The sequence below is a fragment of the Lissotriton helveticus genome, chromosome 12 (genome assembly GCF_964261635.1).
Source record: "Lissotriton helveticus chromosome 12, aLisHel1.1, whole genome shotgun sequence".
Taxonomy (NCBI): Eukaryota; Metazoa; Chordata; class Amphibia; order Caudata; family Salamandridae; genus Lissotriton; species Lissotriton helveticus.
The window spans coordinates 110,194,385-110,206,562 of record NC_136073.1 but is presented as its reverse complement, the minus strand read 5'-3'; the positions used below and the strand labels follow the sequence as shown (position 1 = coordinate 110,206,562).

The 12,178-nt window shown below is 44.7% G+C and overlaps 1 protein-coding gene across 2 annotated transcripts in view; it reads left to right on the top strand.

Annotated features, from left to right (window-relative positions):
• Positions 1 to 9,547, top strand: part of LOC144799820 (calpain-5-like) — a 127,915-nt gene extending 118,368 nt beyond the window's left edge. For both annotated transcript variants that reach the window (XM_078671391.1, XM_078671392.1), the window contains exon 13: positions 7,799 to 9,547. In XM_078671391.1, coding sequence (XP_078527517.1) covers positions 7,799 to 7,972 — 174 coding nt within the window. In that variant the 3' untranslated portion in view covers positions 7,973 to 9,547. The remainder of the gene's footprint in view (positions 1 to 7,798) is intronic.
• Positions 9,548 to 12,178: the final 2,631 nt, after the last annotated feature.

Genomic DNA, 12,178 nt, shown 5'->3' with positions numbered 1-12,178 from the left:
ATGCGGATGACACGCAGCTTCTCTTCACCTGCAAGAAAGATCAGCCATTTGATGGGGAGAGCATCCGGGGATGTCTGAAGAAGGTCTTTGACTGGTTCCAGCAGAATGGTCTCAAGGCCAACTCCAGTAAATCGGAGGTTCTGCTTTTTGGTTGTGCTTCGGAACCGGAATGGCTGGAGTGGTGGCCAGCGGACATGTGCCCACCCGCCCAGTCATCAGTGACTGCCAAAAATCTGGGAGTCAAGGTTGATAATAACCTTACGTTCAGATCGCACATTCTTGGTCTGACGGGCACCTGTTTTGGCATCCTTAAGATGCTCCGGAAGTTCCTACCCCTGCTTAAAGAGGAGCATAGAAAGATCACTGTCCAAGCTCTAATAGGATCTAGACTGGACTATGCTAACGCTCTTTATTTAGGACTTCCGGACTATCTGGTCCAAAGGCTGCAAGTGGCGCAGAACTCTGCGGCTCGCGCCATTTTCGGCCTTCACAGGCGGGCAAGAACATCTGGGGTGCTACAGTCTCTTCATTGGCTCCCCATCCGAAAGCGGATAATGTTCAAAACCTTGATGCTGGTGCATAAGGCACTCTCTGGTTCCGGAGCAAAGTATCTGCAGCGGAGACTGGCCCCCTATCGTCCGGCCTGCTCTCTGCGGTCGGAATCTTTGTTCATGGCCGTGGTTCCCCGGGTGAGGAAGGCTCGCATTGGGGGTCGTTCCTTCAGCCTTAAGGCTCCCCAGCTGTGGAACTCCCTGCCCCTTGCTCTACGCAGTATCCCCAGTCTGATCCTGTTCAGGAAAAGCCTGAAGACCTGGCTTTTTAACCTTTAGGTTGTTTTCTTTTCTTTTTTCATGTTTTCCTCGCTGTTCACTGTTATGTTTTTTAACTGCTGAGTTGCCCTCATAAAGCGCCGGGACACTCTTGTTGAGTAGCCGTGCGCTATATAAATAAAAGTTTAACCTAACATAACATAACATGGTCACAGGTCCTGGATCCCACCGCTCGACACCAATATGTTGGAACTGGGGTCACCAGTCCCCTAGGGTAGGATGGCACGAGCGGGTAGGCATCCGAAAGCACATGTGTTAAGCGATCATGCAGCACACACTCACACTGAGACAGAAACCTGGGCACGCAATAAATGACTCCACTCCAGAGCTTGTATAAAAACAAGTGATTTGTATTAGGATAAATAATCAGATAGATAGAGCAGGATCAGGGAAATCATAAATTCATTTAAAATACATGTGTCTCAAGACTTGCAATCAATATTGGATGAATAAATATCCGTTCTGCAATAAATATTAAATATTGGATCAATAAATAGTTAAATACATTTTTAGTGGGACACAGGCCCGACCTACGCCTTGCTTCTTGGTCAGTACCTGAAAGGAATACATCTCAAAGTCATAAGAACAACACTGCATTAAGCATCAATATCCATTTCCTCAGGTAAACAAAGGGACAGTTCCATAACAGAAACATCTCCCCGCTGTAGGAATAAACAATTCGTTAAGTGTAGTTCAAACATTTCCTTAAATATGAAACATTTCATTTGCCACAAAAGTATGTGGACGTAACTCTCCTCCTGTAATAGGAATTAAACATTTCATTAAGAATAATTATTCCATATAACAAGGTTGGGCATCCCTTTGGGAGAACTTCTCATTGGGCCCAGCTAACCATTGCATTAGCCAGCACTAACTAGGAGAAAACATTGCAATCTAGGTAACCATCCCCTTGTGCAGGTTTAACAGTATCAGGGCTACACCAACATTCCATCAGGGAAGTAGAAATCCCTACATTGAGCAGGTGTAAGTAGATCTCTGTTATAGCAGGGGTATGAGACCCTTCCCTGGGCAGGAGTAAACATTGCCTCAAATGAAGTCAACACCTTTCATTAGGCATAAAGTATTTCTTTAGGCATCACACACCACCCTATTACCTGATGCCTGAACAGGCAGGGCCCTCCCCCTATTAATCAGGAGCTTACAGGTAAAACATTTCATTAACCATTTCCTTAGGCAGGAATGAAACTCCTATGGCAGGAATAAAAACACGCCACTGCGGATAAAACATCTCATTAGGCAGTGTAACTATATCCTTATAGCATTAACGTTCCCCTACTCGGCAATCAACAGTTAACAACTCTTCAAGGCAGAGATAACCATTTTTAACAGGCAAGCCTGAGCTTAGAAGACTTGGTTTATGCATGTAAAGCCTTTTAGTAAATGTAAACATTTCTTTAAAGCAAGGAGCACCTCGCTCCATAACTGTGGGCATGTGCTCCACCTTTCAACCAACATGAATAAATGTTTCATTAGTCAGCAGACACAGTTCATTATGCAGCTGTTGGCGTTTCCACCCCCAGGCCAGGATCAACATTCTAATTCCTACATTAAGCAGGCATAAACCTTTCAGCACCCAAGAGTAATCCTGTAAATAAGTAGAGGTTATAACACTGGGGCAGGGGTGTAATAAAACTTCTATAGTTCAGAATAATCCTGGTTCCAAGCAGGAATAACCACTTCAAAACTCTTCCCCAATCATAGGTAACATCCCCCTAATCAGGAGTAAACATTACAGGGAAGGAATCAGGCATAGACATTTCATTAAGTAACTTATAAATAGAACATTACTCATTGCTAGAGAGCAACGTCTCATTAAGCAAGCACAGGCCTTGCTTTAGACTAGTAAAACATTTCTGTTAATTAAGGTGAACATTTCAATAAGCAATTCAGTAAAGCATTCTCAATGAGCATTTTACTATGCCTTGGACTCCCCTATGCAGGGCTAAGTCATCGCAGGTGAACTCAGTATGTCTTTAGGCCTACGCCGGAACCAGGGCCCAAACAGTTAATGAATGGCAAGCCTGTCCTCAGGCATAAACAGTAACTTAATGGCCTCCACGTCACTAGAGGCACATAGGGGCCAACAGGTGGGCACTTAAGGTCAAAAATACAGGGTTTCTCTGGGGCCTACAAGAGAGCGCTTGGAGGCACAATTACAGCGCTTCTATGGGACATTCAAGAAAGCGCTTGGAGTGAAATTACAGCCCTTCCCTGGGCACTACCTCAGTTCCTCACATGACAGCGCTTGGCCACAGGCAATGCTGGGGACAGCGCTTCAGCAGGCAATCAGGTTTAGATAATAGCACCCTGCAGGTACAGCACTTCACAAGGCAGCAACCCCCTTCAGTACCTCAGCACTCTTCACAGGGACAGCAAAGGAGCGTTGGGGGAGCAGGGAGTCAGCGCTTCAGAAGGCAGCAACTTCTAGAGCCACAGAAGTTCTTGGTGACACAGCGCTTTTCAGGATTCACAGTGCTACGATATAGCAGGCAATTCACAGCAGAGGTAGCGCTCGGCAGACAGTTCATTCCAGGTAGCGCTGCTGAAGGGCACCACAGAATATAGCGCTTCAGGCAGGAATCACGCCCAGGATTCTAGCGCTTCACAGACAGCAGGGTGCAGGGCTATAGCGCTTTGGCCCACACGAGGTGGGGGCAAGACCAGCAGGTCTAATAACATTCAGTTCAGGGTGCTGCAGTTCAGGCAAATATAGCGCTTCAGAAGGCAGCAACCCCCTCCATTACTTCAGCGCTCTTCACAGGGTCAGCAAGGGCAGCGCTAGATATACAGGACAGGTGACACCCCAGTAGCAGGTTAGCAAGGGAGACCCCAGGTGACATCAGGAAACGCAGGGTCAGTACCGCGCCAATACCTGTTTGCTTCTTCAAAAGTCCTGTGATGATTTAATTTCTTCTTAGCGCTTTAGGTTTCTTGCGCCCTTGTAAATAGAGGCTTAGTTTCTTCTTGGCGTGATGTTTCTTGCGCCCTTGTAAATAGAAGCTTAGTTTCTTGTTGGCGTGATGTTTCTTGTGCCCTTTGGTTTCTTGTTTCCTTGAAGGGGGTTAAGTTGGTGGCTTGTGTTAGATCTCCTTAGCCAATCCCCTCAAGTGGTCCCTGGGGGTTCCCTGCCGCGGGGTTAGGTCAGTGGGGGGGGTACAGGATGCCTCAATACTTGTAAAGCAGCACTCTAGGCCCTGTCATTTCCAGCATCATAAGACCCTGCCCTGACCCTCACTGCCTATCCTCCTGCGTAGGTTCTTCCCCAGGTCTTCCCCTCAGTCACTCTTGACAGGAAAGGTTACCTTCCTTTCCTTATACAGTGCCAGTTGACAGTTGGCAGTGGCAGTTGGTGTCACCTCACCTGTTCCAGAAGGTTCCATGGGGTTCTAGGAGGTTCCACCATTCTACCTGTGGGCAGGCTGGCATGCTAAGTTGATACATTGTTTGGAGGGTTCCAGCCAGGCCCTAGCCACTAGAATGCGCCCACTAAACCCCGCTGCAGCAGCAGTGGTCAGTGGCAGCCATGTTAGGGGTATAAGACACCTGCATCTTAACATCAGTTTCACAGTACACAGGGCTTTCCTCACTACACAAGGCCTATACATTGTTGTTACAATAGGGGCATTCTAAATTAAAAGGGGTAAAAAACGAAAAATTTCTGGGGAAAGGGCCAAGTCCCACACTATGTAACACTTATTCATGATTATCTGAAATCATAGATATTATCCAGAAGTACTTGTAGTTCATTTTCTGTCGTGATACTCGGCCACTGTATAGTAGATTCGCGCAATGTTCCTGTAGAGACTGTAAAAAAAACAAAAGACCTTATGTATAAATATGTGCATTAGATGTGATGTCAAGGTCCTCAATAAAGTATGTTAAAAAAATGATCTGTGAGAGAACAAAACAAACCGAACATCTGGAAGGATGGAAGTAAGTAATAAAAGGTAAGGTTATAGGCTGTGGTAAGAGTGAATTTGCAGCATGTGCTACTGCAGATCACGTGGTGTGCACATTCCTGCCACCTAGTGTTGGGCTCAGAGCATAACAAGTTGTTTGCCTTCGAAGGAGAAGTTTCGGTTTTGAGGGGACTTGTAACACCTCTCCTGAAACCCACAATGCACCAGGATGCAGACTCCACCTCAGATTTTGTTTCACACCATTGAATGTAGATGTCTTTTCACTGCGCACTGAAGACACGTTTCTGTTCCAGAAGATTGGGGCACCAATATCTCCAACTCACTGAACACGTTTCATGGTAATGGACCAGACTGTTGGACAAGCCCGATGCGTCTCATATGATAGTGACTTATTTGGGGGAAAAGGAATGGAGAATTCACCAATTAAATTTGACCCTCTTCCATTAACTTACAGTGGTCAGACCAACCTCAGATCTACTACCTCTGTTTTCTGAGGGACAACAAAGAATGTGCTGGTTTGACGTAGAGCCCCTTCCATTCTAAGAAGGCCCTTAAGCTTTGATGTGACGGTGGGCACATTGCTCTAAGAAGCAGCACCAAGAATCTTCCAAGTTGCCTTCTTCCAGTGTCACCATTATCTTCGGTGTCAGCTGTTGATGAAAGAGGTGGTCTGCAGTAGCCCAGAATCCCAACAAGAACTAAGACCCATGTATGGATCCTACCAAGAATTAAACTGATTCTCCAGGGCCTTCAACAAAACCTCAGAACTAGGACTACATCTCGTGTTTTAGACACCGATGCCAAGGATCTGGTACAAACCCACAGCTTTGACTGGACACTGTCCATCTGCACGCCTAGTAACTTCCACTCATGATCGACCTCGAAAGGAGCCTTGGCTAGGAATGACTCTGGGAGCGCCACACCTGGATAGAAGACCATCCTCCCGAAATGACTGCGCTTAGCACCACCCACTAAAGGAATACTCTTGGTCCCGGAAGACTCTCATAACTGAGACACCAAACCTCTAAGACAAATGGGAGCTGACCAGCTTTTGGCATCTTAATAGACTTCAAAGCAAAGCAAGACCTCGAATCCAAGCACATTACAATCACTAGAGCAAAATAGTGGACTGCATGATAATAGCTGGAGGGAAATCTATATTGACCTCGATACAGGTCACATTGCCACTAGCCCAACAATAAATGCAAGTTCACTTTTGAGGAGGCTATTCAGTTGAACTTAGGGCCTATCCTGTTCCTAACAAGCAGAGTGTAGATGTTCCTTCAGCACCACAGTGTCACCTTCACCCTCCGTTCATTCGGATTCTGACCTGGATGCAGATCCACTGCCCTTGTATCCGGACCCAGGGCCAACCAATCAGCAGCACGACACTTGACATGATTACAGCGGGGTTCCTCAGGATGAATAGGCTTTGAAGCCCTGCCCTCTGAAGGCTTCTCTGCCTGATGACAACCCTGCTTATCATACAGTTGGCTGCAAAGCCCCATAATATATCCTTGCATACTGATGAGGAAGAGGAAGATTTCCTCATTGATGCTTTCTCTAAACCTGAGCACTGCATTACACAGTTCCTGCTCATGCTGAAGCACTTGCTCAAGAATGTAAGGATCTGGGTAAAGGTAGAGTAGTTATTACAGGTTTGAGAAAGTTTAAGCCCTTGCCCCATCATCCCTTCTTCCTATGCAGGCAGATACAACCTACATCTAAGTGTCTTGTTGTTCACGTGGCATGTAAAAGAACCCTTAGGCAGGGGACAGGCGGCTCCACACCACCGGACAAGGAGATCACTGCAGGACAGTGCCAAGCAGTGGTTTCTGCAAAGCATTAGTGAAATTGCCAACTCAATGGCCCTGCTAGCCAGGTATGATAGACCTCAATGTGAGGAGATGGAAGTACTGAGTGAGCATCCCTCAGAGGCACACAAAAGAGAGCGAGGGGGATCCTGCAGGAGGGGGAACTCTTCTCTGGTGTCCTCTGCTGTGCTTTTGGCCGGGGAGAGGGAGAATGATCATACAACTACATTTAATATAGCATGGGGCTCCAAAAACCTTCCACTCCAGCTGTTTTGCCCCTCTCATGGTTAGAACATAAGCCCCCTGAGATGTCTCCCAGTCCACTGCTTTGGAAGTTTCTGCTCACCCTTTTCACTGGAAGTGCAGTCCGCTTATGTTTATTAATCAATTCTTCCACCGGTGAAGGGTGGGGAGGTACTTCTAAGGCATTGCTGGCATTCATGGTTTTGTCTGTGACTCCATAGGACATCACTGGTCCTGTCCTTCCAATTGTTTTAGGATTGACCTAGAGAAAGATTGAGCTGTCATGCCAGCCTCTTATAATAAAACAATCATAAGTTAAAATAGATACTAATATCAGTGCCTAGAGGAGGCTTTGATCCGCTGTCTTCATCGATTGGTCAGCTTGAGTGTCATTTACATTGTGCCTACACTCACCACAACACACAGCACAAGATAATTGGTTGTTACACTGAGAGGGGCCACCATTATGCCGATCACATATTACACCCACCTAAAAAAAAGTGCACTTCAGAGTCGGGGATGATTGGCCAATACTTCATATTGTCACTGCCTTGTTCTTTTTGTATTTTGTAGTTATCTTTGTGTGTTTGACTTTTTCACATTTACAATTTTAATGCAAGCATATGGGTGCCACGTTTACTTAGTGGCATGTTCTTTACCCTCATCATTGTCTTTGTTTTGATTTTGTGGCATGCCTAAATGAAAAAAAACAAGAAATAACCATTGCACCAGCTTGCCAGAGCTATTGTTTTTGCCACTGCTTGTCTGGTACTGTGTTCTCCCTCACCTATGTTGCATTTTTATCAGATTTTGATGACTCTCAACAGTTCTTTGTTCTAGCTTGCCTGTGTTCTCTCTCTTTAGGCTTGCGATGTGCCTCACTGGTGTTTTTGTTCTTCTGAACTATGTCCCTTGTGTGTTCTGTTGCTTTTGCTCTACTCCTGATGTTAACTTCTGGCTCTGGTTTCAGATCTGGGTGAAAGGCGTTATTCGCAACACCCTCTTGGGCTCCACCAAGGTGACGGCTGATACGGAGGCGATGGATAAGAGTGAGGTGCTGCGGTTAGACCCTGCGGTACCTGGAGCATCTGCTGGTTCCATCGCTGTCCGCATCTCCTCCAGTCGAGAACTCGTTGCGCTCTGATACCTTCCGGCGTGAATGCCTCTCCTCATGGCCAAGTCCTTGCGGATGCCAAACTCTGGAATCGCAGAACATCCCTTCAGCATTCATGGCCACTAACAGTGGTGAATTGAGTGGTCAGACATGCCTTACTTTGAGGAGTTGGAAAGTTTTATCTTTGTTTACATAGAACAACCAAAGACATCACCTGTGTGGGACACTGGCAACCCCAATTGTTCCGCTGCGGATCCAGGACAGCTGCATGCTTGGCTCAGGAAGTTGAATCCGTGTTATATTTTTAAGGTTTGCTGTCCAAAAAACTGGGCTTCACCAGGATGTTTTATCCTAACATTAGCTAAGTTTGCGCTGAGTTGAACCAGTAGTGTGCACCTTCAGTGAACCTCCGAGATCATGTCGGCATCAACACTGTTGGAACACAGAGACCCAACACAAGCAAAAAACTCCAAAGGAGAACATGATGTCTGAACTTAAGTCTGCCTTTACCATCCTCTGTGTGGCACCTGCGAGCTGCCAGTGAGATCTCAGCAGCACCTTCAAACCTTCACCTCACCTGGATGGCAAGGCGACTGCGTGAATGTAGACACCTGACAGGGAGACATGTTTAATTAGTGATCCTCTGTTAAATCTTATATGTTTTCCCTATTATCTGCTGAATGCAAATCCTTTTTTCTGGAGGGCTGAATGGACACGTGATCAGAATGCCACAGTCCCCCATTTTTGCTCTTGTTCTTCGTGGGAGGGAATGTCGCGAGAACCACAAAGTGATTTATTTTTTTATTTTTTACTGAAGTGACAAAGAGAAAGGGTGATGGAAACAGTAGATAGTAACTTATGGGCAGGTTTCCTTCCTTCTGCTGCCCTGCAATCCTTAAATGATGATCTGTCCTTTTTATTGATCCTGCCGTCCCGAATCTATCAGCAAGCAGCGACTCCTCCAGCGTGACTACCTTTCCCTTTCGCATTGCTGGTTGTTTGTGATGAATGGTTCATTGGAGCGGGACCAATCAGCGACAAAGCCAAAAATTGCCTAGAAGTTGCTGTATCTTCTGTATTGCAGACTCCAGCAGGAAAGATTATTTGCTTTTTATGAAAAGGCCACTTAGAAAGACTCCCGCTATGCAAGTCTCCCTTGGAATGTCAGAAAACTGGCTAGAGTTGCCAACCTAGTAACAGATTGCTTAAATCTGTGAAAGTACTAAAGTGGAGGTAATTTGGAATGTCTGAAGGATGCAGGGTGTTCTGAAAATGTTCACATTGGAGCAAAAGTTTCAGGGAATTCATAATTTTGTAGGTTTGAGGGGTGTTGTCCTGAGTCAGAGAGTGCACTTGGACCTCTGGGCCAACCATCTGAATATGCATTTTTATATCATGAATCATTTCTCAATGTAGATCACCCAATTGTTGTTGGTACACACGTTTACATCATAGTTCCATATTCAAACTAAAGATCTGAGCTCTTTCTGTTTAACGTTTAAAATGTTCTGGAGAAATTAATGAACAAGATCCAATTGCTGCTTTTTGATATTTCACAAATGTTTTTAACAATGATCTTAATAAAGCTAAATGCCTCTGCGTGTTTTCTGTTTGTCTGATTGAAATTAAATTCCACCAGGCAGGGTCAACAGAGCCAATGTCTCCCAGGCTAGAAACTGCAGGTGCCAAAACTAATGTTTAGGAACCACCAATTTTCAGGTGAGTGGAATTCAAAATACAACTACAAGAACACAAGCAGGTTGACCAGATTCTGAAGGGGCGGGAGGTTTTTCTGCTGCCCCTTGTTGATTCCTCTGCTCCAGATCAAACAGGTGTGAAACTGGTCTCAGATATCCAGATGCTTGGGAATCCACCACTGCAGGGATTTCCTCTAGGTTTCAGGATGGCAGGTTCCTTGCTGATCACTAGACTCTCAATCGATCAATCAGGTGTTTGTAAAGCACGACTACTCTCCTGTGAGGTTCTCGAGATGCTGGGGGGGGAGGGGGGAGCTACTGGTCCCTCTGGTTTGGGAGGATCATTCGAAGACCCAAGACTTGAGGTCCTTCTTGAATTGTGTCAGTGACGCGGATTGCCTCAGGTGGAGGGACAGGGCGGTCCAAGTCTTGGCGGTGAGGTAGGTGAATAAACTTCCTCTGGTTCTGGTCTTTTGGATCTTGGGGACAGAGGCTACGCACTTTGGGCAAAATAGAGTTGTCTGGCCCGTATGTGGAATGCGGGCGGTGTTTCAGATATGCTGGTCTTATGTTGTGGAGAGCTTTGTAGATATGTGTGAGGAGCTTGTGGCACAGGTTGTGGGTTTGCTATACGGTCTGCACATCTTGGGACATTCTAAGTCTATATGTACAATATTTAATTCAATTAGTAGGAGGTGCTCTACATACCCACCCACCAGGGTAACAATAATTCTCGAGACCAAAATGGCCCAGAGCACAAAGTTAATGAAGGTACACCAGAGCACACTCTGTCACTATATATATAATACCCAAAACAACAGAGGTTATTCAAAGAACAAAGATCACTGTGGAACAGTCTCCCACCAATGAGCTTCCAACAGTTGATTGTTCCAATATTCCAAGATTAAGGCTCCAAGAAGTGCTTTAATCACAGTCCCAAAAATCAGCTCTATTTGCCACTTTTCTCTTTATTTTCAGAATATACAGCAGCAGCTGACACGCGTTTTGCCCGCATGGCTTTTTCAAGGCTGCAGAGGAATACATGTACATCCATTGTTTAAAGGATTCAATTCTAAAACTAACAAGATATAATGTGCACAATTCTTTTCAATCCTTTTTTGTGTATGATGTTATGAGCGAAAACATTAATTAATGGGAAGGCCAAATCCAGCAGTTGTTAGCTAGGTACAATAACACTCCATGTCCAAAAAATGGCAAGGAAATGTGGGTTTATTGATTGTTAGTGTGAAAGACCGAGCAAGAAGAAGGGAAAGGGGGAAGAAGTACATAGTGTACAGTGAACCATAATGAGAAGATTTATTGGTATTAGAATGAAACCGTGTTTAGACAAGAAAGAAAGAATCTAATCTGAGTGAAACAACCCATTGTACTGAACAAGTGTTGGTTTTTAATATTAACTGTGCACGACACCCACCACCACATATAAACACAGAACTGGGGGTGAGTACAAGTAATCACACCTCAAACTAATATATTTTTTATCCTGCTGAGAGCTGACAAGTATGCTTATCAAAAAGCAAACGATTTGTTGTGGAAAAGCTTCTATGATAGTGATGGAGCAGATTTCATCTGCAGTCATGCATTGTTTTATTTTTTGTGCTTCAGACAGGCTGCATTTAAATTGCCACGCACATTTTGGTGCAGGTTAAAAACATGGCACAAGAAAAACATGAAAGTGAGGCCTATTCGCTTCAGTGTGAAAATGCTTTTGCTGAATTAACATGTGTTTTTTTGCAATGTAGAGAAAAGTGGCCTTTTTACCTTTGAAGATAAATAGAATGTGTTTCTCTCTTCCCAGCTCATCCCATGCAATCTAAAATCAATTATTCCTGTCTTAATAGACTTTGACTTGTTGCATATTTTGATAAACATTTTCAGTTAATAACACCTCTTTTTATAATGTGTGTGAATTAATAATGCACTTGGGAAACATAATGGACTGATTTACATGAATTAATATTATCTTTGTGTTTGTTTTATTTTTGGGGCCTACACAAAACATGGCTGCCTGTGAATCCATCAAGGCTATGACTTGCAATTTAATGAGAAGGGAGCATGCGCAGACTGTGGCAGCTTTCCTCATGACAAAAAGTCAAGGACAACCTGAACTGTAAATTTTTGTAACTGTGCCAATGTACCAGTTAGTTAAAAGTATCCGTGCTGACTACGCTGTGGAAGGAAGGATGAATTAGAATGAAACATTTTTCCTAGTAAATGTTGCAAACATATAAAATGTATTAAGTCATTTGCGCTTCCTTTGTTAAAAACTGGTGAAGTCAGGATTTTAGAATGAGTCAGGGTATTGTGAACTCATGCCTTTATGACTGACCAATCACGTAAGGTTCTCCTGAAAAATGCTACATCTTTGTGTACTCTGCCAATAATTAGGGTATAAATACTGTCCTCTCTGGATGGGAGCTGTCTGTTTTTTTTCTCAGCTCAGCTGGCTTCTATGGGTTAGGTACGAGAAACGTCTCGGGAGATTGCTGAAGGGCAGGTTTGCGTCCAAGGAGATTCA